The sequence below is a fragment of the Dipteris shenzhenensis genome, chromosome 5 (genome assembly GCF_047967505.1).
Source record: "Dipteris shenzhenensis isolate YYH24624 ecotype China chromosome 5, Dip_SZ_1.0, whole genome shotgun sequence".
In the NCBI taxonomy this organism is placed as follows: domain Eukaryota; kingdom Viridiplantae; phylum Streptophyta; class Polypodiopsida; order Gleicheniales; family Dipteridaceae; genus Dipteris; species Dipteris shenzhenensis.
The window spans coordinates 61,303,534-61,328,939 of NC_141600.1; the positions used below are offsets into that span (position 1 = coordinate 61,303,534).

At 44.6% G+C, this 25,406-nt stretch overlaps 1 protein-coding gene across 2 annotated transcripts in view; it reads right to left on the minus strand.

The window, feature by feature from the left end:
- The window catches only part of LOC147902276 (kxDL motif protein), a 51,886-nt gene extending 26,788 nt beyond the window's left edge, over positions 1-25,098 (minus strand). The window contains exons 1-2 of one of the 2 annotated variants that reach the window (XM_087375135.1): positions 24,828-25,098; positions 24,658-24,723 (exon numbers count right to left, since the gene is read on the minus strand). In XM_087375135.1, the coding sequence (XP_087231261.1) occupies positions 24,658-24,723; positions 24,828-24,943 (182 nt within the window). In that variant the 5' untranslated portion in view covers positions 24,944-25,098. The remainder of the gene's footprint in view (positions 1-24,657; positions 24,724-24,827) is intronic. The other variant, XM_087375137.1, reaches the window with a different exon arrangement.
- Between the last annotated feature and the right edge of the window lie 308 nt (positions 25,099-25,406).

The window sequence follows — 25,406 nt, forward strand, 5'->3', positions numbered from 1 at the left end:
TGTTCTCAACAAACTGGTCAGTATTAAAACGATTCTCTCACCCAAATGTTTAATTGAACTAGCTGGACCTTGGCTATAGATGATTTTGTGATGAAGAGCTTCTTAATCTATAGAGACTATAGATCATCACTCTCTTTTTCTAACTCTTCTATTTCAGCCCTATTCATCCTATCAGACGCTCTACACGGAGAGAAAAATATTTTCTCTGTCCATATTCTACAATGAATATGCCTACTCTCTGTTCAATTCGCACATCCATACACCCATGTTGGCTGAATGGATAGCATTTACTCTTGGTTCTATGTTCACCGTAGAGTCTTGGGATGAGGAGGTACAAGCCTCACCCTCCTGCTTGGATGCTTTGGCTTTTCCTTTTACAGAATTTGTTTTAGCAATTTTGGCTAATAGAGTAGGACATTTATGCCATGGATGCCCTCGCTTATGTTTCTTACATCCGAAACATTTACCTTCCTTAATTAGCTTTTTCTTCTCATCGTCAGTCATGGAAGGCAACGGTATCCATCCAGGACGTATTTGGTTGTTAAAACATTTTGTACAATAGCTTTCTCATTTCCTTTGTTGAAGGGTTTACGAGGACTCAATTTCCTCTCAGCAATCTCAGCCAATTTAGTGAGGTCTTTCAAGGTAATTGGGTTGAACATCTCAACCTCATATCTCACTTTCGGGGTTAGGGCTGCTAAATACTTCTTCCTTCTATCATCCTCGCTCTTCTTAGATAACTCTAAAGAGAGTTTCCAGAACCTAGCTGTAAATTCAGCATAACTCTCATTTTCGACTTGCCTGAACCTTTCCCAACGGAAAGTCAATTCTTCTTCATGCCTCGGAGGCATGAAAGTGGCCTTAAGTTGCTCTACAAATTTGAACCATTGAAGAATAGGCTCTTTTCCCTTTTGTAATAAGGACCACCACATCAAAGCATCGTTCTATAGATGCAGTGTGGCAAGAGCACGCTTCTCGTGGTCGGTCTTATCTTGATGGGCAAAATATAGCTCAAAATGGCGAATCCAATTGAGGATTTTATCTGCCTCTCTTGCTCCATCATACTTTGGAAATTCTATTCTCTCGAGATTGAAATTTGGCTTCATCCCCAAAATTCAGCACTCTCTTAGTCCCTAATTTTGTCATAATGGACTGTTCAATCATATGACTGTGCTGAGAAACTAGCTTATCAACAGAGGACTACTCTCTCCCTCTCACACTTGGATTATAATTCATGTGTATGGGATTTTGAGTTGAAGGCGTAAACTCAACGCCTTGCTCTTGGACGGACTCGTTTCTCCCTTTATTTCTAAACGAAAACTCCCTATCAAGAGATTCTTGAAGGAGAGATGAAGGTAATTCTATACATGGGTTATCATACTCAATATGTGTAAAACTCTCATCTACATCATCCTCTTCAGGAGGAGGTGATGGTGTTCTCTCCCTATGTCCTTCTGGTAGTAAAGGAAAAAGGACAAGTTCATTATCAAATATCCCTTCTCCTTCCATTCTTTCCTTTAAGTAATACAAGAGAGAAAATGACTTGCTGTAATTTCAGAAAAGGGGTTTATTTTACAGCAAAAGTCAAGTGTTATAGAGTTGGTGGTACTTATCGACTCCAGCTTCATTTGTGTCGAGAAAACACTTGAAATGACCTCTTCTTCCTTCTCTGTTAAGCTTTTCTTCTTGTATTTCTGCTGTAAACTAGTGCGCTCAGTTTGGGCTACTTATTTTGAGTGGATTGGAGCTCTAGATACCGTTATAGGGGGTACTTGGTGGGTGGATCACCCCCTTAAAATCTTGTTCCAATCCGACTTTCCGTTGGGGAGAACGAGGGATCTCTTTTTCCCACGGTTTAAGGGTTTTGAGGGTCTATTCGCATGGGGGGAGGGGGAGTCACCCCATTAGGACACCTCGTTCCCCGTCCAAAGACCCAAAAAATCAGAGAAAGCCCTTACCTCAAAGCCTCTGTATTCCGGGAGTCGCTTCCCGAAAAAATTTAGACCCGTCTCCTACGACGTACACAAACAGGATGCCGGGGTGTCTTGCGTCGCAAATTGTTGTCCTAGGCCTTGCTTCCCGTCTACTGGCTTCCGCACCACCATTGTCAACAGCGTGGCCTCGTCCTCCGACACCTTCAGACCACTTCGTTCCTTCCGCCTGCCTTTCGCACCTTCTTGCGCGTGGCCTGTGAGTACGGAGCTTCGACGCTTGCTATCATGCATCCTTTCCATACGGACCCTCCTCTGCGCTGCGCTGCAGTCCGTGCATGCCCCGCTACACTCTTACCTGTGCGCCACCTTCTCATGCGGCTCCCTTCCGCGTTGGTTGTTGTCCCGCGCGCTTGCGCCTTGTCTCGTGCTCGCTGCTTCTCCTTCTCTTTCCGTCCCGGTAGTGGAACGTCAAAGCTCTGATACCAAATGTGAAGAACCAACTTTCTCAAGAATGCAAATGTGTGCAATGCATGCAGAATTTGAATGCCGATTGGCCCTCCAATGGGGAAGAGCGCCCTCGTGAGAGTACTTGTTTCTATTTTTCGACCTACATGCAAGGTGTGTGAGAGATGGCGAATGAATGCAAGGTGAATGAAGAATCCTACGTGAGATTCACAATGAAAGGGTGATACCCTTTCATTAATGTCCCTTGAGATCACTCAAGTTCCATCTTCCCATTTACACTTATCCTTAGCCTGTGACCCATGCATCTACCATTCAATGCACCTTAATGCACCCTTCCCTTCCTATTGCCCCTAGGACCTAGACACGGGTGTGCACATTTTTATTAATAGGATAAGTATCACATGTCCAAATTCGATGTTGTCTGAAGCAGTGGCTCCAGCTCGACTAGTCCTATCTACTGAGATGATCCACCGCCATAACAATCGGTCGGTGTCCATCATAAATACATATACATGTTACACCATTGGCGTATAATATATATAATAATGTTTTAAAGTCTACTAATCACAGATTAGTGATTTCTCTTGTCATGACACAGGACTCCAAAAAGAGCAAAGAGCCATGTTTTTGGGGACAGAAGGCCAAAATAAGTTCTAGAAGGAGCCAGATCATCTATTGGGAGCTGCCAGGTGCTGCTAGAGCCAAATCATCATCTGCCAGGAGCTTCCACATCCTGCCGGGGAAAATCACCATCAACCAGGGCCAAAACCAGTGCATCCAGGGCTTGCCAGAGGAAATCGCACCTGATCCAGGAGCCTGTTGCAGATTGCGATTTCAGCCAAGGTGTCTTCTGCAGATTGTGATTTCATCTACAGCTCTTCCGGGCTATGCCAAGTGACTACGACCTGTTCCAGGGCTCTTCCAGGTGTTTCCAGGCTGTCCAGGTGGGGCTATAGAAGATTGTCATTTGCTTTTTCAGAATTTCCAAGCTTTGCAGGAGATTTCGACCTGATTTCTTGAGCCTTCTGGGTGTTGCTACTGATTTTGGTAACTTTCCACAGGCGTGGGTGTTCTCTTCTAATCTGCTTTTGGGGTTGTGCCAGAGCAGAATTGGCTTTTCTCTGCAGGATCTAAGGCTTTCCAGCCCCGGTGACCTATCTTCTATGGATATTGGGTAAAAGAAGGCTTGCTTTTGCCATTCCCTGATTGATTGCTGGCTAGTTATTGCGTTTGGGTTTCTTTCCTCGCGAAGAAAGGTTGATCTATGCTGTTGGGCAATGGCCAGAGAGGCTGTAGATTGAGGCAACCTGTTTGGGAGTGCTTTGTCGATTGATTGCACCAGAGTTTGGCTGTTGAGGCCTTTGTCTTGCAATTGTTCAGGCGTGTCTGGCTGGTTGGGCACTTGGCTGTGCAATTGCAAGTGTGGCACAGACAGTGGATGCTTTTGGGATCTTTGTTGCATACTTTTGGGATCTCTGTTGCATACTTTCGTTGGCTGAGGACAGAGGGTTGTCTAGTAATTGGATGTCATTTCACGGTTTGGAAATATTACTCCACCCATTTGTTCACCCTTTCCGACTTTCCATCAGCCTCAGGATGGTAAGCAGTGCTAGGTGTGAGTAAAGTACCCCACTGCTGTAAATATCTCCTGCCAAAAGTGACCCATAAACTTTGCATCTCTGTCATTGACAATTTCATGAGGGAAACCATGATGCTTAAAGACATGTTCAATGAATTGCCAACCAACCTGCGATGCTGAATATCGGGTCTTAGTGGGTATGAAATGGGCCTGTTTTGTCATTCTATCCACCACAACAAAGATGATGTCCCATCCCCTCTCTGTAGAAGGCAATCCTGTGATGAAATCCATTGCTATGTGCGTCCATTTGCCCTCTGGAATGGGTAATGGCTGCAAGAGGCCTGCGAGTAGCTTACTGTCCACTTTATTTTGTTGGCAAGGCAAGCACTCAGCCACGTATTTAACCACATCCCTCCACTTGCCCTCCTAGGTAAAGCTCTGATTGATTCTTTCATATGTTTTAGTGATACTTGAATGTCCATCCATGGGAGAGGAGTGTATTTCTTGCAAAACCAGCTGGTGGTATTTTGAGTCTGGCACTAAATAAATAATGTCTTGTTACCACAACCGCCCATTATGCAATTTGAAATCGGGATGACCCTGACTAGAAGGCTTTTGCAAATCTGAAAATATGAGAGCTGCTTTAGAATTCTGCATGTACTCTTCCTGAATGCCATGAATCCACTCCTGATATATGGTAGAGATAGCAGACAAATTGCAAGCCCACATCCCATCTGCAACCACATTTTCCTTTCCTATTCTGTACTCAATGTCAAAATCATAGGATTGGACTGCAGCCAACCACCTCTTCTGCTTATATGACAAATTTGGCTGGGTGAGGAAGAATCTAAGTGTCCTATGATCTGTTTTCACCTTAATTTTACTTCCGTACAGATAGTGGTGCCATTTTTTGAAAGCATGCAAGATAGCCAGGATCTCTTCATCATAAACATGGAAATTGAGTTCTTTGGCATCAAACTTCCTCCTTTCAAAGGCTATTACCCCGTGTTCCTACCTCAAAACAGCCCCCAATCCTTTGCCACTGGCATCTGCCTCCACAATGAAAGGACGCACAAAATCAGGGCATACCGAGACAGGTGCATGAGTGAGAGCAAATTTCAGGTCTTCAAAGCTGCATTGTGCTTCCCTTGACCACCCAAAAGCATCTTTCTTCAAGAGGTCAGTAAGAGGAGCTGCCCTCTTGGCAAATTTGCAAATAAAGCGCCTATAGAAGGAAGCAAGACCTAAAAATCCTCTCAACTGGGTGGGATTTTGTGGCTGTGGCCAATCTTTGATGCATTTCACCTTTGCAGGATCCACCCGAATGCCACGTCTACTCTATGCCCCAGGTACTCAACCTCCTTTGCCATAAAAGTGCATTTGCTGGCTTTTGCATAAAGCTAATGCATCCTTAGAATTTCCAGCACTTGCTTCACATGCTCAAAGTGCTCTTGTCTATCCTTGCTGTAAATGAGGATATCATCAAAGAAAACCAACACACATCTGAAAAGAAGTGGCTGTAATATCTTGTTCATCAATGCCTGGAAGGTGGACGGTGCATTAGTCAATGGCATCACCTTGAATTCATACAAGCCTCGTAAAAATGCGGAAGGCCGTCTTGTGCTCATCTCCTCCTTTCACCCTGATTTGATGGTAACCAGACCTCAAATCTATCTTCGTGAAAAACTGAGCACCCTTGAGTTCATCCAACAGGTCATCTATCTTGGGGATTGGAAACCTGTTCTTGATAGTGGCCTTATTTAGATCCCTGTAATTAATTCACATGCGGTATGATCCATCCTTCTTCTTCACCAGAAGCACTAGAGAGGCAAAAGGAGAAGCGCTATGAGAGATGAAGTTCTTCTCAAGCAATTTCCGCACCTGTACTGCCACTTCCTCCCGCTAAACCTTAGAAAGACAATATGGGGCTTTGTTTATGGGCTTACTGCCAAGCTCTAGAACAATGGCATGATCCACATCCCTCTTGGGAGGCAATTGGGATGGCATATCAGCAAAAACATCAGCAAACTCCAATAGCATCTGATGCATATCACAATCCTCAACACGGAGAATGCTACCCCCCTAAGATACTGACACATTCAATGCGTAGAGGGCATGTTCCTTCTTGAGCTCTCTGGCTAACTGCCTTGCTGAAATGACCTGCAATTTAGGAGTAGCAATGCCATGCAATGTTACAGTTCTACCCTTGTGGACAAAGCTGAGCGATAGTGCATTTAAATCCATGCTGATTCTACCCAAAGATTTCAGCCAATTGCAGCCCAGGACAGCATCTATTGGGTCCATATCCAGTGCCAAGAGATCCCCAGCAAATTCATACTCATCAGAGAGCTTGATCCTTGCATCTTGGCAACAAAATTTACTGACCAAATGCTGTCCATTTGCCACCTCTACTCTCAGCCCATGATCAATCTCAGTAGCAATCAGTCCCACCTTCTGTAAGGTCTTAGAATTGATGAAACTATGAGTGCTACCGCTGTCCACAAGCATGTGAACAGTCCTGCCATTAATTTGTCCTTTCAATCTGATAGTTTCAGCACGTTTGGCACCCATCAAGGCATTAGAAGAGATAGCATAAATGGCTTGCTGCGCATCCCAATAGATCTCCTCTTCGTCCACAGGAGCACTGCCACTTGTATACTCGACTATGACGGCGTACCGGTCTGCGACAAGGCATAAAATTCAGCCAAGTATTGATCCAAGACAAGTGGGGATACAAATGTAGTGACCATCAATTCTTTGAAACCCCTCCAAGTGGTTGGTCTCTCAGGCACATCCCTCATGTATCACCACCATCTACGAGCATAGTCCTACATGTGCATACCCGCAAAAATGATGCACTCCTCCTCAGACTTGCGGTAGAAGCGGAAATAGTCTTCCAGCTTCGTGAGCCACTCCACCAACTCATTGGGACTCGGGAGTGCGAGTGTTCCCTTTAAACTTATGCACTGTGAGTTTGTCCTTGATATCCTTGGCTGCATAATTCTTGTGTGTAACCTCCAGAACTGCGGGCATCATCACGCTTGAGGTTCACATAATCGGAGAAGGGCATCTCAAGTTTGATGGCCTCAAGTAGGGCCTTATATGAACGCAAAGAATCTGCCAACATGTCATCAAAAGTGGCTTGCTGCCCACCACCAGCTCCCTGCTGCGTAATAGCTGCTGCCATCAGATGCTCTGGCTGCGTCTGGCTATATGTGCTCGCTGGCGGAGCGATAGGTGCATGAACCCCGGACTAGCACTCTCTGCCAAATGCATCTCTCTGAAACGATGGCATACTAAAGGGCTGAGAAGAGGACTGACCTCTCTCCCAAGGGTGTGCTACCATATAAACTAAAGCCAGCTCCAGGCATACTCGCTGGTGCTGTGAAAGGAGTACTAACTAGATGCACACCAACAAGCCGACCCAAAAGAGATGGCTCAGCCTGCATAGATGCAGAAAGCTGTGAGCCAAAAGATGGCCCGACATCCTGCAAGAAGGTGCTCTGTGGCATAGGAAATGCATGATCGAAGTCTAGATAATCCCCATGTTGGGGTACATGCAATGGTCCAGAAGACTAATGCTCATAGGCACGACGGGCATCTGCCATAAAACCCCTGCGTGGAGCAAACAAAACATCCTTGGTGGGGTGCGGGCTGCTTACCCTTATCCTGCAGAGCAATGGCAGAAGTGATTTGCTGACCAATCTCCTGTCCCATCTGGACAAGAGCCGTATCTTGCATAGCCATGGCTGTGGTAAGCTACTAGCTGAACTCCTATCCTATCTGGCAGAAAGCACCTTGGAGCATAGAGGAAAGGGCATCCAGAAACTGCGTCTATGCTACCTGCGCTTCCCGGGATGCAGGAGAAAGAGGCTGAGTAGAAGGAACCTTTGCGCCGATGCAGCCACTGTGGCAGGCACTTGCTCATACTGAGCAGCCTCATCAGTGTCATGCAATATATCACGAGCACGCTTCGTCATTGTATGAGTGGTTTCAGAGATGTTGCTGAACATCTAAAGCTAAGTATTTTCTTTCAGGTTTATTAAGATTGAGATCTAACCCTTGTACTACAATACAGGGAAAAGAAGTATGTTGTTTCTCTTTGTCTATTTCAGGAAACAAAGGCAATACACACACTTGGTTTGATTAGATATCACAGTTATACTCCCGTGGATCTTGAAGCACTCTTCGTCCAAGTATTGAAATAGCAAGAACATATGCCGAAGAAATATAGAGCTATGGAATTAATTTCTGTGACTAGCAAAGTCGCATGTCCGTTATGAATATAGGAGAATATTAATAGTTCAAGTATGATTTGGAAAGTTTTATGGTGAGGCCAAGACTTTAGTTAAGAAGGTGAGAAATCAATTTTCACACAGGTATTTATTCTGAGTTATATTATCTCAAGATCTAGAAGATCTGAGTTATAATGTCTCCATTATGGAACTAGTTTCTACCATTCAATCAAGATTATAGACTTGCAGTCTTCTCAGTGCAAAGGAATATGGAAATATATCGTGGATATTGAGAAATACATAGTTGGACCTTATATGATCCCTGGCCCTATTAAGTGCCAAAAACAAAAAAAATAGTCTCTCATTTCACTCCAAAGCTCCCTGCTTATATGATTCAAACATAACTCGAAGAGTTCTCATACAAGAGAGACCAAGTATCTTGGAGATTTCAGGACAAGACCCACGTGAAGGTAGTACGTTCCAAGTTGAAGTCATGAATATGGTTTTATTCCATTAATGACACAGTTATATGTTTCCAGCTATCTCATTCCAAAGGATTCAGTTATGATATTCAGACATGCTCAAGTACCCGCTCTCAATATGGCAGCATTTTAAGGTCATTATTGACCAAATATTTCCTTTAGGATTCTATTATTCAATAGTTTCCATTGGGATTTGTTTTATAAAAGAACTCTTATGGTTTCTCATGGATTATTATGGCCAAATGACACAGTTTTTCAGTTTTCTTTCAGATATATGTCCTTATGGAACGTTTCAGAACCCTCCACGTACGTATCTAACCAGCACAATAAGTGCTTGGCAGGAAGAAGACCTTGAGAATTTGGAGCACTTGTGCAGTGAATGGAATCTATTTCAGAATAGTTCTTTCCAAAGCAATCCCAAGAAGAGGTTCACACTACTTCGAAACAGTAACAGTATATCTGCAAATCACTCCGTGAGAGAAGACTTGAGGGGTCTCTCAAGAAAAGAAGACAAAGAAAGGCTCCGAGAAATATATAAGGCTAAGTATCTCTTTTATGTTGATAAAGTTTGCCTTATGAAGATCTAACCCTTGTATGGCAATGCAAGGAGAATAGTGGATTGTTTTCTAGAATTTGTTTCAGGGAAACACTACTCATAAATGAGAAGTCTTTAGAGCTTGATGCGCTCCCTCGGTACAAGTGATCATTGGCCAAGTGTTTCTTTATATATATACTGTCATGTGCACGGATTGGTATCTGACGTGTACTGGGTACACAAGACTAGCTCGGGTAGCCTGGGGAGCCTTAGAGCTAGGCACGCTTGATTCTCGGGTTGAGTGGCAAGGGTACGAACCAGTTAGAGGTCTTCGCTATTTTTGGCGCTTGGGGCCCGAGTCTATAAAAGGGGCCCAAAGGTTCAGTTCTCAGAGAGCCGATGGGAACAAGTTTCGTTCCTAGGTGCTAGGTCTGGATTGAGTCGCGGACGTGCGCCTGCATCATAGCGTAGCCCAAGGCCCAGTAGCAGATCCCAGGCTTCACAGTGCCACCTGGTGGTATGGGACACCAGGCTGGTTTGGATCTGGTTGGGAGCTCGTGCCAGTAGCTCAGCTTGTGGCTCGGAGGGGACATCTCCTGATTCGGGATCACATCCCGTAGATGTCATGGTTGGGTGGTGAGCAGCCTGCTCAGTTTCCTCATGTTGTGTGTGTTCTTGTGTTTGCTTGCAGATCGGAGGTTTCAGGAGTGCTGGGACGTGTCAGTTGGTATCAGAGCCAACTCCTCAGGTAGGAACTTCTGTTCCAAGAATTTTGGACGATTTGTTCCTCCAGGTATGCCCTAATTTCGAAATTCATGTTTATTACCCTGCACGTGCTTTATTGGTTCAAGGTTAAGGGTGGTGGTTAGATGGTGGAAAGAAGGAAGGAGAGACAGAGAGAAAAGGTGAATTCGCAAGAAGCAAGGTGGAGTGGAAGAGAGGCCATGAGAAAGGTAGTCTGTAGGGGGAAGCGCTTGGGAGCAGTTCGTTAGTTGTAGAAGTTGGCGCAAGAAAGAAGTAGGAGCGAGTTTCAGAATAAAAGCAGAGAGCAAGGACGTGATGGAAGGCCGCGGGCAACCTTCAGGATGAGAGTTAGGGAGCGGGTATTGATGGCTGGAGTGAGGATGGAGGTGCGCAGTAGATGACAGTCTCGAGGGACTGGTTGGGATGCGAATCAGGCAGGGGAAATCTGCGTCCAAATTAGGCTTGGAAAGCTAAAAAAAGCAAAAGCCCTACCAAAAGTAGGGGACTGTTTTTTTGGGCGTGCAAGAGCTGCATCCAAATTAGGCTTGGACAGCTTAAAAAAACAGAAACCCTACCAAAAGTAGGGGACTGTTTTATTTTTGGCCTGCAGGCTGCTATAAGCCTGCAGTGAGGCGCTCTTTGCTAAGGCAGCCATCTCGCCTGCTCTAATCCGCAGTCCATGAGTGCGCCTAGCCAACCCTCCACCCGCCCTCACCCGTTAGCTCAGGCTGCTATCTCGCACTTCTGAGTTCAGAACAGCCCTTCTCTCCTACCCTTCCAGTTTGCTACCTTGCTGCTCCTCTGCTTCACCGCTCTCCCCTCGAACGAAATCTCCAGGCAGATCGTTATTTACTGCCTGCTGTGGGATTCTGTTTTCTCTGCTGCCCCCTCCTTTCCTCGCGACTCTCTCTCCTTTCCCTTTGGCCTTCCGAGCTCCTTCGCTCCACATCCTTTATGGCTGATTCTATAGACCCTGAGCTTGCGATGGGAGACCAGGATTTGAACTACCATGCGGAGGATGACCAGGGTCTCTACGATGATCTGATTACAAAAAAGGCCTTCAGTGACTTCACCACTCCTCTTGATGGAAAGTTTGAGCAAGTTAATACGAATCAAATGGGGTTGACACAGCAACTCCAAGGGATTCAGACTACACTCACACTTTTGACTAGCATTGTTCAGGCGCTCACGCATGTGGATGCCATGGCTTCAATAATAGGTCCGAACATCACTCCAGATCCTTTTCCCAAAGATCAGAAGTCTCGTATCAAGGAGGTTGTTGACACTTGGTTGCACAAGTGGCACGTACACTTCCAATTTCACCCTTACCCAAATGACAAGAAAATACAGCTTGCAGCCGGGTTTATGTCTGGAAAGGCTTTATTGTGGTGGAAGGAACTCCAACCCAAGCCTGCAACATGGATCGAATTCGAAGGGGTCTTCAGGAAAGAGTTTCTGAAGGAGGAGGAAGATTACGATATCGTAGGCAAGCTCAAAGCCCTCGATATGTCCAAGCTGAATTTGACTTTTGAGGTTTATCTTCAGGGGTTTCGGGATTTGCAGACCAGAGCTACAAAGATGGATCCAGTGACCTTGTTAAGTTTCTTTGTGGATGGTTTGCCTAACTCCTACAAGTTACAGATCAAGAACAACAAGTGTATCACGTTGCAAGAGGCCATGAATTACGCGCGTATTTATGATGATACCATGGCCAGTGCAAAGGGAACCACAGTTGCCGACACGGGTGGGAAGAACAAGTGGAAGTTCTTCTAGTCTACCACTGATACTGGGGAGACGAAGTCTATAGACAACCCCTCCAAGAAACATTTGACTCAGGTGAAGAATGGTCGTGCCCGTTCCAGAAGAAATCGCCGAAACCGAAGCTCCAGGCGGGTCTGGGTACCAAAGCCAAGGAAACTAATCAAGTTGCGATGACAGGTATTTCTGTAAATGTCATTACCTACCCACTTTCTTGTAATTGCACTTTTAATACTTCGTTATTTGGTTCCCATGATCTTTTCCGAGTTTATGGAGAAGTTAGGGACCAAACAGTTCACATTCTCTTTGACCCGGGCAGCTCTCACAACTTTGTTAATTACAAACTTATGTAGAAGATGGGGCTGTCCACGATACCTAGCGATCACACCTATGAGGTGCAGCTTCCAGCTGGGAAGCAGTTTTGGGATGGCAAGATTGAAGCCCTTCCTATCCGGATTCAAGAATACACAGCGGCTCTTACGTGCTATGTCATGCACTTGAAGCATGTGGGCTTATTAATCGGAATTGAGTGGTTTAAAACCCACGATATTCGGATTGGATGGAAGGACCATATTCTTTTTTTTTTTAATAAGGACACCCAATTTTGTATTCAGTGTGATAACATTCCCTCTTCTCAGGGACCTATTGTATCTGCGATGCAGCTTCGGAATATATTGAACACTTCTCATTATGATGTCTATCAGTGTGTTTTGATTCCGCTTTCTTCATTTGTTGTCTCTGTTAATAACAAAAATGATTTAAGTGTATTTGAACACCGTGAATTGAGAACGTTGTTAGATGATTTCATGGATGTATTCCTTGCTCAACTGCCGGAAGGTTTACCTCCAGAACGGGCAGTAGATCATCGCATAGACTTAGTACCTGGGGCTCAATCTATTAGTGTTCCACCTTATAGGATGAGCCAGCTTGAGGAAGATGAGTTAGCTTCACAGCTACAGGATTACTTGAATATGGGCTATATTCGCCCGAGTAAATCACCTTGGGAAGCACCTGTCCTCTTAAGAAAGAAGAAAGATTCTACATGGAGAATGTGTATAGATTATAAACGATTGAATAAAGTGACAGTTAAGAATCGATACCCTCTACCTCGTTCCAATGATCTAATAGACCGTTTTGCCGGAGCGAAGTATTTCACTAAGATTGATTTGCGTACGGGTTATCACTAAATCCGTATCTATGCTAAACACATAGATAGAACCGCATTTCGAACTAGATATGGCCACTACGAGTTTCTTGTATTACCTTTTGGTTTGACCAACGCTAGAGGATCACATAGGACACCTCCGGATTGTCTTAGTTATTCTAAGACAGCATAAGCTCTATGCCAAGATGAGTAAATGTCACTTCTTTATGAAGGAGATCATTTACTTAGAACACAAGATTTCTTCTGAAGGTATTAGCATTGATCTGGATCGTATCCAGAAGGTTTTAGAATGGCCTATCCCTCAGAGTGTGAAACAACTTCGTTCTTTCCTAGGATTTACGGTATTTCTACGGAAGTCTGTGCGTGATTATTGACACATCACGGCACCCCTGACAAACATATTGAAAGGTCGTAGACGCAGGTCTACCCAGCCGATCTCTTGGAATGATGCATTGAATAAGGCTTTTGAAACCTTGAAGTTAACTATCAAGGAAGCACCCGTTCTTGCATTACCCGATCCTACCCAACCTTATGTTTTAGAGGCCGATGCGAGTGATTTTGCGATTGGGGCAGCTTTATTCCAAGAGGGCAGAAATGTAGCTTTTGAGAGTAAGAAGCTAGACGATACCCAATATCGTTGGCCCACACTAGAAAAAGAACTCTATGCAGTAGTGTATGCCCTGAAGGTTTGGAGACACTACTTGTATGGTTCGAAGTTTCTTGTATTGACCGATCATCAGTCAATCAAGTATGTGTGTGATGGGACTAAATTGAGGGGACGGAAAGCTAGATGGGCAGAATTAATGCAAGATTTTGATTTTGAAATACGTTATCGCAAGGGTTCGTTAAATAGTGTGGCGGATGCCGTAAGTCGAGTCAAGTTTGTAAATGCTATGTCATTTACGGAAATATCCTCAAACCTATTTCAATCCTTGAGAGGGCTTTGCGCAATTGATAGTCATTTCAGTTCTTATTGGCAGAAAGTCCAAGATGGGACCTCCATGGTTGACCAGGACTCAGGGATTGTGCCACCTACGGTACAAGCGGCGGGAGGTCAATGGATGATTAGGAACGGCTTGCTGTTCCGGAATGGAAAGATTTGTGTGCCAGATGTTCTGGAACTTCGATCCAAGATTCTCTCGGAGTGTCATGATGCTCCTAGTGCTGGATATCCGGGTATACATCGGACTCTGTCTCTTGTGAAGCATACCTTTTATTGGCCTAAGATGCGTGCATTTATTGAAAACTATGTGATAGGTTGCCGGGTTTGTCAGGTTACTAAGGCAAAACGCCTTAGAAGTGCGGGTTTATTACAGCCATTGCAGATTCCAGGTAATAAATGGGAAAGTATTTCCATGGATTTTATTACTGGTTTGCCTCGAACGCGCAAGGGTCATGACTCCATTTGGGTCATAGTTGACCGTCTAACAAAAATGGCTAGATTCTTACCTACTAGAACAACTATTTCAGCTGTTCAGTTGGCTCACGAGTTTGTGGACCACTTGTTTAAGCTGTATGGTTTGCCCTCTGACATAGTCAGTGACAGGGACTCAAAGTTTACAAGTAACTTTTGGACACTTGTTTTTGAGAAGTTAGAAACTACTCTAAGTATGAGTTCCTCACATCATGCACAATCCGATGGAAGTACAGAGAAGGTCAACCAATTGGTTGAAGATATGCTTCGAGCATATGTTTCTAAGAGACAGTCTTCATGGGAACATTATCTACCTATGATAGAATTTGCTTATAACAGTGCAAAGCATTCGAGTACAGGTTACAATCCTTTTATGCTTATGTACGGGTTTCAACCTAAGTTACCATTTATGGTTGGGTTAAAAGGAATCCAAAATGATGCTGCAAAGACCTTCTTGCTAGACATGCAGGAAATGTTGCAGTTTGCCAAGGAGTCTATTAGAAGTGCCCAAGATCGGGACAGATTTTATGCTAATAGACATCATTCACCTAAAGAGTTCTCTGAAGGAACGATGGTATATTTGAGAATTCCCAAGGAATCCAAGAGCCTGAGTACTGGTTTAGTTCCGAAGTTATCCCCCAGATACTATGGTCCCGTTCAAGGTTATTAAAAGAATTGGACCAGTTGCATATCGACTAGAATTGCCTCCTGATGTTAAAGTACGTCCAGTCTTTCATGTCAGTAGACTGAAAGAAGTATTGGGTGCGTATGATCAACTTGTTTCTCCTCAAGAAATAATAGAAGTTACAGATTTTACTTTTATTCCACACGAACCCGAGTGTATTCTTAAATTTCGTGAAAGACAGATTCGTAATAGAACTATCACGGAGTACAAGATCACGTGGAAGGATCGTGTTGAGGAGGATGCAACATGGGAGACATTACAGAACCTCCAGAGAACATTCCCGGGTTTTTTAGCGAAGACCTCTAACTGGTTCGTACCCTTGCTACTCAACCCGAGAATCAAGCCTGCCTAGCTCTAAGCCTCCCTAGGCTACCCGAGCTAGTCTTGTGTACTCAGTACACGTCAGATACCAATCCGTGCACATGACATAGGGGAAGTATGTCATGTGCACGGATTGGTATCTGACGTGTACTGGGTACACAAGACTAGCTCCGGTAGCCTGGGAAGCCTTAGAGCTAGGCAGGCTTGATTCTCGGGTTCAGTGGCAAGGGTACGAACCAGTTAGAGGTCTTCGCTATTTTTGGCGCTTGGGGCCTGAGTCTATAAAAGGGGCCCAGAGGTTCAGTTCTCAGAGAGCCGATGGGAGCAAGTTTCATTCCCACGTGCTAGGTCTGATCCTGGATTGAGTCGCGGACGCGCGCCTACATCACAGCGTAGCCCAAGGCCCAGCAGCAAATCCCAGGCTTCACAGCGTCACCTGGTGGTATGGGACACCAGGCTGGTTTGGATCTGGTTGGGAGTTCGTGCCAGTAGCTCAGCTCGTGGCTCGGAGGGGACATCTCCTGATTCGGGATCACATCCCGTAGATGTCATGGTTGGGTGGTGAGCAGCCTGCTCAGTTTCCTCACGTTGTGTGCGTTCTTGTGCTTGCAGATCACAGGTTTCAGGAGTGCTGGGACGTGTCATATACCTAGATGAGTCCAAGAACATGCCCAAACTCATCCTCTAAAAACACAACATAGTACAGTTTCAACTCATGATAGTCACTCATAAGGTTGAAAACCATAAACTCCATCACACATTGCAAGCACTAGCTACTATAACATCTCCAATGATCATCAACGCCCAACAATGGGTGTAGACCATAGTATCAACATATGCTCTCACACATATAAATCCACACCCCCACACATACTTGAGCATCCATTTATACAAAGTCTTCGTACTGAGTTTCGATCGGCACCCGGAGGTGAAGGGCAGACTCAGCCATGACAAAGGCTAGCACTAAAGGAGAAGCCCAAGTGTTTCTTTCTCTTTTACGGAACTGTTGAGGTTATCTGCAAGGAAGATGATAAGCAGAGTATGGAAAAACTGATGGATTTCTATTATTAGAGTCTTATGACTGTTTTGGAACACTTTCCTTTCACGACCAGCGTAAATGGCAAGAGTCAGGGCCTGTGAAAGGCAAAGCCGTCAACTCCACAGGAAACAAGGGCATGGATTTGCCAACGGAGAAAAAAGAAAAAAAGGTCTGAATTTGCCAAGAAAAGAAGGGTGTATGGCTGCCCAATGTTCTTAAAGAGCAAGAAACGCCAAGAAAAAGAAGGGCATATGGCCGCCCAGAGCTCTTAAAGAGTAGGAAACACCAAGAAAAAGAAGGGCTTATGGCTGCCCAGTACTCTTAAAGAGCAAGAAATGCCAAAGAAAAACAAGAATCTCCGTACGGCAAGCAAGTGCTTTAGATGCAAGGAAAGAAGGGTGTGTGGCTGCCCAGCGCTCAGGAAGGCCAGTCGGCCAAAAGAAGCAGAGAATGCCACAAGATCGATCGGAATTTACCAAATAAACAAGAGCCACCTAAGGTGGAAGAAAGAAAGAAAGAAAGTTTATTAAAGTCTTCGGAAGACCGATGGGTCTATGAGACTGTGAAAACCCTGATACAACAAACTGTGGTAGTGGAGCTACTAAATGAGCATCCATACCAATGCAAAATGTAAAAATGCAGAATAGCAGTACTAAGTCCTAAGTACAACATAATCATGTCGATGGTCGACTATATATCAGTCTCAGCATCGTCATCAGTATCATCATCATCGACAGCAGCCATATATTAGGATGGATGAGGCAGTGGAGGCATGAAGTCGGCAATAGAATGTTGTCGGCCACTCAGAGGTGCGGTCCAACGAGAACAGTATGCGTACTGCACAGAGAAGAAAAGCATCGAGAGGCAAGTTTATCTACAGGTATCTTGCCAAATACCATAACTAATAGGCGATTGATGCCAAGAGAGGAGGTATCCTTAAGTTTTACAGCTATCTCAAGAAGCTTTTCAGTTGAGGACAACTGATTAGAAGCCGAGGGGATGTCACCAATTGGTATTTCTCCAAAGAAATAAAGAGGAGTCTTTATCAGATTGACTACGGTCAAAGAAAGTTGACTTTGGTTAACTAGAATAAGTTTTATGTTTTTACTTTTACTTTGCATTGGTAAAAGAGAACTATGGGGACGCCCACAAGGGACTAGGATTAGGCCAGGAACAAGGAATGCATGCATTTTGCTAACCTTTGATGGGGTAAAGTGTTAGTGTTTTGTAGGACTTGAAAAAGTACAAAAGAGCTCGCAAATGATGGAGCAAGTGCCAAAGAGCAGGTCCCACAAGGCCAAAAAGCACCAAGGAGATGGTGCCATTAAAGCAGACCCCACAGGGTTCTAGAAAAGGCTTAAAATGTGGCCCCACCGTGCACAAAAAGCAAGAAAGTCTATTTTTGTAAAACGTAGCTATTAAAAGCGGGTCTAGCTTTTTGCTAGCCCAAGTCTATAAAAGAAGGGCCTCAAGGCTCCTAGATCATTTAATAGTTGTACTCATCCTAATGCTCTTTTATGAGCCGGTTGTACAATGTTAATTCTATTGCAATAAAGACCTAGGGGGGGGTCCAACCCTTATTTCTAGGCCCTAGTGTGTGTGTTCTCTGTTCTCTCTCTCCCTCTCTCATTTTGTTTTGATTCCTAGTAGAAATCTGTTGTTGCTCCTCGTCAGATGAAGTTATCAGATGCTGTTTTTTCCCTATTATCTATGAAATTCGAAATCTATCTTGGTGATTATCTGCTGTGAATCAAAGATCCAGGCTGTGTTTCTACTAGGAGGTTTCAAGGCTGATCACCAATTTGTTTAAGGATTTCAAGGCTTATTACCAATTCGTTTTAGGTTTCAAGGCTGATTACCAATTCGTTTTAGGGTTTCAAGGCTGATTACATATTCATTTTAGGGTTTTTGGTCCGGTTTCAAATGGCTTGACTTCCACCTTCTTTTTGAGTTTTTGGAAGCACATCTCCACCCCAATTCGGTGGGCCTTTCAGGAGATCTTTGACTCAGGCTCGCTTCCTTAGTCCTTGAGCAAAGGCTGGATTTGCTTGATTCCAAAGGGGGAGACAAGTCAAATATTCGTCAATGGAGACCGATCACCTTACTGGATACGTCCTAAAAGATCTTAGCCAAGGTCTTGAGTTTGCGCCCACCTTGCCAATATTATCCACGACAAGCAAAAAGGTTTCGTTTAGGAGCGCAGCATCCTAGACAACATCTTCACCTTTCGGAAGGCAGTGGATTGGGCTCGTGAGGAGTCTCGGCCTATTGCGATCCTACTTCAGGATTTGAAGAAGGCTTACGACAAGGTCGAGTGGTCTCTTCTAGAAGGCACTATGCAAAGGATCGGCTTTTCAGACAGATGGATTCATGGGGTCCCGGCGATGTATGCAAGGAGTGCTAGCTAGATGCTTATTGGCAATCACACAAGGGAGACCTTCTCCCTTTTTCGCTCAGTCCGACAGGGCTGCCCCTCGCTCCCTTCCTCTTTCTCTTTGTTGCAGAGGCTCTTGGCTATTTCCTTCCTTCCCATGCAGCCGGTGTCTCAGGGATGAGAATCTTGATTTGCCAGGAGGAGGAGCTCCTGGACTCGGAGTTAGTGGATTACACAGCGTTCTTTGTGGAGGGCATGGTGGAGAGTCTCGAAGAAGTCCGCACAGGCCTAGAGACTTATTGTTTGGCCTTAGGAGCCAAGATCAACTAGACCAAGTCAGTTGGTTTCCTCACAGCACTGAGGCGTTTCAGAAGGTCCGAAAGTGGGGGGCTACTTCCGGATTTCAGTGGATCCCAAGAGGTTACACAACGAGATATTTAGGCTGTCATGTGGGCATGATATCTCAGGAGAGCAGCAGATTGTGAAGATCCACACTTTTCGAAAGTGCAAATGTGTGCAATGCATGCAGAATTTGAATGCCAATTGGCCCTCCAATGGGGAAGAGCGCCCTCGTGAGAGTACTTGTTTCTTTTCGACCTACATGCAAGGTGGGAGAGAGATGACGGATGAATGCAATGTGGTAGAGAGAATGCAACGTGAGATTCACAATGAAAGGGTGATACCCTTTCATTAATGTCCCTTGAGATCACTCAAGTTCCATCTTCCCATTTACACCTACCCTTAGCCTATGACCCATGCATCTACCATTCAATGCACCTTAATGCACCCTTCCCTTCCTATTGCTCCTAGGACCTAGACACGTGTGTGCACATTTTTATTAATAGAATAAGTATCACATGTCCAAATTCGATGCCGTCTGAAGCAGTGGCTCCAACTCGACTAGTCCTATCTACTCAGATGATCCACCGCCATAACAAATCGGTCGGTGTCCATCATAAATACAAATACATGTTACACCATTGGCGTATAACATAATAATAATGTTTTAATGTCTACTAATCACAGATTAGTGATTTCTCTTATCATGACACTCCCTCCTGCTTGAATGGGCAGAAGTCCTCTTCTGGATCCTCTCTTGTCTCTTTCTCTTGCATACGCTTCTCTTTTACTTCTACATTTGCATCTCCTCTTCATAATCTGCAAATAATCTTCTCCTGGTAGTACACGATCTCTTCTGAATCCGAACTTAAATCTCATCTTCAAGTTCTGGTTCCTCTTGATGCTGAATATTCAAAATGCAGAAGTACCACTGCAGTGCCTCTTCAGTATCTCTTCATGCTCATAATCCTCTTATGAATACTTAGCTGCTGAAATCTCTTTACAGTAACCTGCTCAATAAGCTTAAACACATTCTCAACAAATTGGTCAGTATTAAAACGATTCTCTCACCCAAATGCTTTCATTGAACTAGTTAGACCTTGGCTATGGATGATTTTGTGATGGAGAGCTACTTAGTCTATAGAAACTATAGACCTTTAATCTCTTTTTCCAACTCTTCTATTTCAGCCCTATTTATCTTATCAGACGCTCTACACGGAGGAGAAAAATATTTATTCTCTGTCCATACTCTACAATGAATATGCCTACTCTCTATTCAGTTCACACATCCATACACCAGTGTTGGCTGAATGGATAGCATTTACTCTTGGTTCTATGTTCATCGTAGAGTCTTGGGATGAGGAGGTAGAAGCCTCACCCTCCTGCTTGGATGCTTTGCCTTTCCCTTTTACAGAATTGGTTTTGACAATTTTGGCTAATAGAGTAGGACATTTATGCCATGGATGCCCTGGCTTATGTTTCTTACATCCAAAACATTTTCCCTCCTTAATTAGCTTTTTCTTCTCATCGTCAGTCATGGAAGGAAATGGTATCCATCCAGGACGTGATTGGCTGTTAACATTTTGTACAATAGCTTTCTCATTTCCTTTGTTGAAGGGTTTACGCGGATTCAATTTCCTCTCGGCTATTTCAGCCAACTTAGTGAGGTCCTTAAGCGTGGTCGGGTTAAACATTTCAACCTTGTACCTTACTTTTGGGCTTAAGGTTGCTAAATACTTCTTTCTCCTATCTTCCTCACTCTTTTCGGGTAACTCTAGAGAGAGTTTCCAAAATCTGCCTGTAAAATCTGCATTACTCTCATTATCGAACTGCCTAGACCTCTCCCAACGAAAGGTTAGGTTCTCTTCATGCCTCGGTGGCATGAAAGTGGCTTTCAGTTGCTCCACGAATTTAGCCCATTCATGAATAGGCTCTTTTCCTGTTTGTGACAAGGACCACCACATTAGAGCATCCTTCTGCAGATGCAACGTGGCAAGAGCAAGCTTCTCTTGCTCGGTCTTGTCTTGATGGGCAAAGTATAGCTCAAAATGGCGAATCCAATTGAGGATTTTGTAGCCTCCCTTGCCCCATCATATTTGGGGAACTCAATTCTCTCTCGTGGTTGGAATTCGGACCTCTTAGAAGGGGTACTCAACTCTTCATCCCCGAAGTTTGAAGTCCTCTTAGTCCCTAACCTTGTCATAATGGACTACTCAATCATATTGCTAAGCTGGAAAATCAGCTTATCAACAGGAGTCTCCTCTCTTCCTCTTGCACTTGGATTATAATCCATGTGTACTGGGTTTTGAGTTGAAGGCGTAAACTCATCACCTTGTTCTTGGCTAGTCTCATTTCTTCTTTCATTACGAAAGGAGAACTCCCTATCAAGAGGTTCTTGAAGGAAAGACTGTTGTAAATCTATTTGTGGGTTATCATACTCAAGATGTGTATAACTCTCACCTAATCCATCCTCTTCAAGAGGGGGTGAAAGTGTTCTTTCTCTCTCTCCTTGGGGTAATGGAGGAAAAGGAATAAGTTCATTGTTATATGTCCCTTCCCCTTCCATTCTTTCCTTTTAGTAATACAAGAGAGAAAATGTCTTGCTGTAATTTCAAAAAAGAGGTTTATTTTATAGCAAAAGTCAAGTGTTGTAGAGTTGGTGGTACTTATCCGACTCCCGCTTCGTTTGTGTTGAGAAGACACTTAAAATGACCTCCTTTCCCTTCTCTTTTAAGCTTTTCTTCTTGTATTTCTGCTGTAAACTGGTACGCTCCGTTTGGGCTACTTGTTTTGAGCGGATTGGAGCTCTAGATACCGTTATAGGGGGTACTTGATGGGTGGATCACCCCCAAGAAATCTTATTCCGATCCGACTTTCCGTTGGGAAGAACGGGGGTCCCCTTTTCCTCACGGTTTAAGGATTTTAAGGGTACATTCACATGGTGTGTGGGGGGGCGGGGGGGGATTCCACCTCGTGAGGACACCCCGTTCACCGTTCAAGACCAGAAATTTCAGAAAAATCCCTTGTCTCAGAACCTCAGAGATCGGTCGATCGTGATCCTCTTCCGCAACTTCTCTTGCGACTTCCGTTGTCCGCAACTGTCGCCCTCTTCTCGTCCCGCTCGTGGATAGTCACTGCTCTGATACCAAATGTGAAAATCCACACTTTTTCGAAAAAGCAAATGTGTGCAATGCATGCAGAATTTGAATGCCGATTGGCCCTCCAATCGGGAAGAGCGCCCTCGTGAGAGTACTTGTTTCTTTTCGACCTACATGCAAGGTGGGACAGAGATGACGGATGAATGCAATGTGGTAGAGAGAATGCAACGTGAGATTCACAATGAAAGGGTGATACCCTTTCATTAATGTCCCTTGAGATCACTCAAGTTCCATCTTCCCATTTACACCTACCCTTAGCCTATGACCCATGCATCTATCATTCAATGCACCTTAATGCACCCTTCCCTTCCTATTGCCCCTAGGACCTAGACACGTGTGTGCACATTTTTATTAATAGAATAAGTATCACATGTCCAAATTCGATGCCGTCTGAAGCAGTGGCTCCAGCTCGACTAGTCCTATCTACTTAGATGATCCACCACCATAACAAATCGGTCGGTGTCCATCATAAATACAAATACATGTTACACCATTGGCGTATAACATAATAATAATGTTTTAATGTCTACTAATCACAGATTAGTGATTTCTCTTGTCATGACACAGATTGCCTTGGGCTAGAGAGTGTGCATCACAAGCTTTTGTATTGAAGCTCGGCCAAACTCTCTTTGGTAGGCAGAGTCCTAGTGGCCAATCAGTCCTTTTGGCAATGTGCTAGTACATTGCCTCTTGCTTGTGCTTTCACAAAAGTTGCATGGGTCAACTCAGGCACCTAGTGCATAACTTCTTATGGGCAGGTTCCAATGTTACAAGGAATACTAGAGCCAGAGTCGCATGGCAGACAATGATCCTGCAACAAGTCCGAGGCACCATTGACCTAGCAGAGCAGAGCCCTCTTGGGCAAGCTAGTGGACCACGGTCTCACCCTAGACTTTGAGCCCTGAAAGCTCTTGCTGCTGCAGCGAGGGCTTCTTAGGAGCACCCCCCGCCCAGGTGGACAATGGCAGGTGGATTTTTCAGAGGCCCCCCTCAGAGGAAGGGCTCCCCCATGATGAGGAGCCTTCATAGGGTTTGGAGACGATTGTCTAAGGGAATCAACTAGTCAAGCCCCACATGCAAGGAGGAGTTTGAGAGGCAGCCACTCATGTGGCACCCAGAGATCCGAGATCAGGAAGGACACATGCTAGGTCAGCAGACTCATATCAGTTGGGCACAATGGGACAACGGCCCAACAAGGTCATTTGAGGGCTTGGAGTCAACTTCCGGGGACGCAGAGGCCACAGCGTAGGCTCTCGCATCTTAGGGGGGAAGGTGTATGGATGACAGAGATTGACGCATTGGTCCCCGACTTGTGGTGGGAGGGGCTGAGCAGCAAGCACTTTTTATGTCATTACCACGAGAGGTATTCGTTGGATGTATATACCTCCACCCTGGTTGTTGGTCCCTATTACAGGAGACTACCTATGCATTGCATGATATTGTGTGTTTTCTGTCACATTTGCATTCTGTTCTCTCTCTCTCTATTTCAGTGCTATCCAAGTCTTCAATTCTGTTAGTCTAGGGTTGTTTAACTACAGTCAGAAGCCTCTGCATGTTACAACCTTCCTTGATCCACCGTGCAACAACCACAAGCTTTTGTCATTAAATTGTCCTTTCATCCTATGCTTACTCAGGGCACTCACAAAAGGAAATGGAAAAAACTGTGTGATTCTTCCTTGGGCTTTCTGTCGTTTTTTCTTAACTCTTTAAAAGGAGGCCTTGTCTCAGTTCAGTTCCCTTCTGTGTGTCATTCATTTTGAGAAGTCACTCAAGCTTTAACAAGCTCAAGAGGACGAACCTCTTTCAGCAGATTCATAAGCATAACAGAAAAAGATAGCCTTTGCAAGAACACACAGGCTAAGCCACATACGTGAAGCCACTGCTATGTGGGGCACTTAAGACAAATAGTGAGAATCGTCTGCCAGCCACCATGCATCTCATACGAAGGAGCCAAGTGTTCTCATTGGAGGTCCCAACCTTCAAACATTCGCGTGGGATAAGTTTGTCCATGATATTTCCAATAGCTTCAGCTTTTCAGCTTTTGAAGCATCTCAACAACTCACTGGTCCAAGGGCAATATAAAGATTGCCATGCCAGCATACGTATTCGTTGCGAAAGTTACAGGTATGGTATCCACTGGTACTTAAGACACTACCAACCGGCCTTGAGCGGGCACACATGAAGCTTCAAGAGGCCTTTTAATCATCATGGGCTCTACAATTTGGGGCATTCGGTAATGAAGAAGCCACGAATTCATAGGAAATTATCACACCTTACAGTAACTAAACCCAAACCTGCAAGCAAAGATATAAGACTGCTCTAAGGATTCCAGATTGCTATCTATGTGTTTGTTTCCTATCCACAGGATGGGATGACACTCGTATGCCCTAGTTTTCTTTTATTGTGCAGCTCCCAGTCATAACGAGAGACCTCGGGTAATTTTTCGTTCGCGCGCCTTCTTCCCTTCTTTCCCATTCCTTGAAAATCTTCAATCGCCTTCAAGAAACTCAGCTTTTTGCACATTATTCGTTTCAAGTCGTGCTGCGGACACTGCCTAAGCTACATGCTTCTCGAAAAAGGAGAAGCAGAGAGGCGCTTACACAAGAAGCTGCAGGTGCTTTAACTCGGTAACATCAGATTCGCTGAGCAGTTCTTTGATTTGGCGAGCAGCATCAGTGGATGCGGTAGCGATCTTCAGCTCATCCTTGGCCTCCATGGGTTTGTTGATTGATAATTTTTGGGTAAAATTGACCTGTCCTTGAAGGGATAGGACTAAGTGAACTTAAAACGAAAATTAATTTTAGCATTCGTGGGGGGCGTTGAATGAATGCTCACAATAAAAGCCAACGATAGCACTCACTCGTGGAGGAACCCACTTGTACGGCTTAGGCTTCTTTACAGCTGTCGTAGTTTCACGATTCACTCGCTTGAAGCTTGCCGAGCTACTCGGTTGATGTATTCCTAGATGAGCTTTAGGTACCCTTGTGGAGCTCGAGATTCTGAACAAGATCTACATGCAAACAGAAGAGAATGTCCTCCATGGTACCTTCAAAATTACACAGCCTCAGCTCGGCTTCACAAGTTATGGTTTCTTCTTAGCAGGCCTAATGAATCTCATTTATCTTGTTTTATAAGACGCACACACTTTTTTTGTGTGGTTAAAGTCTCTCTCTCTCTGT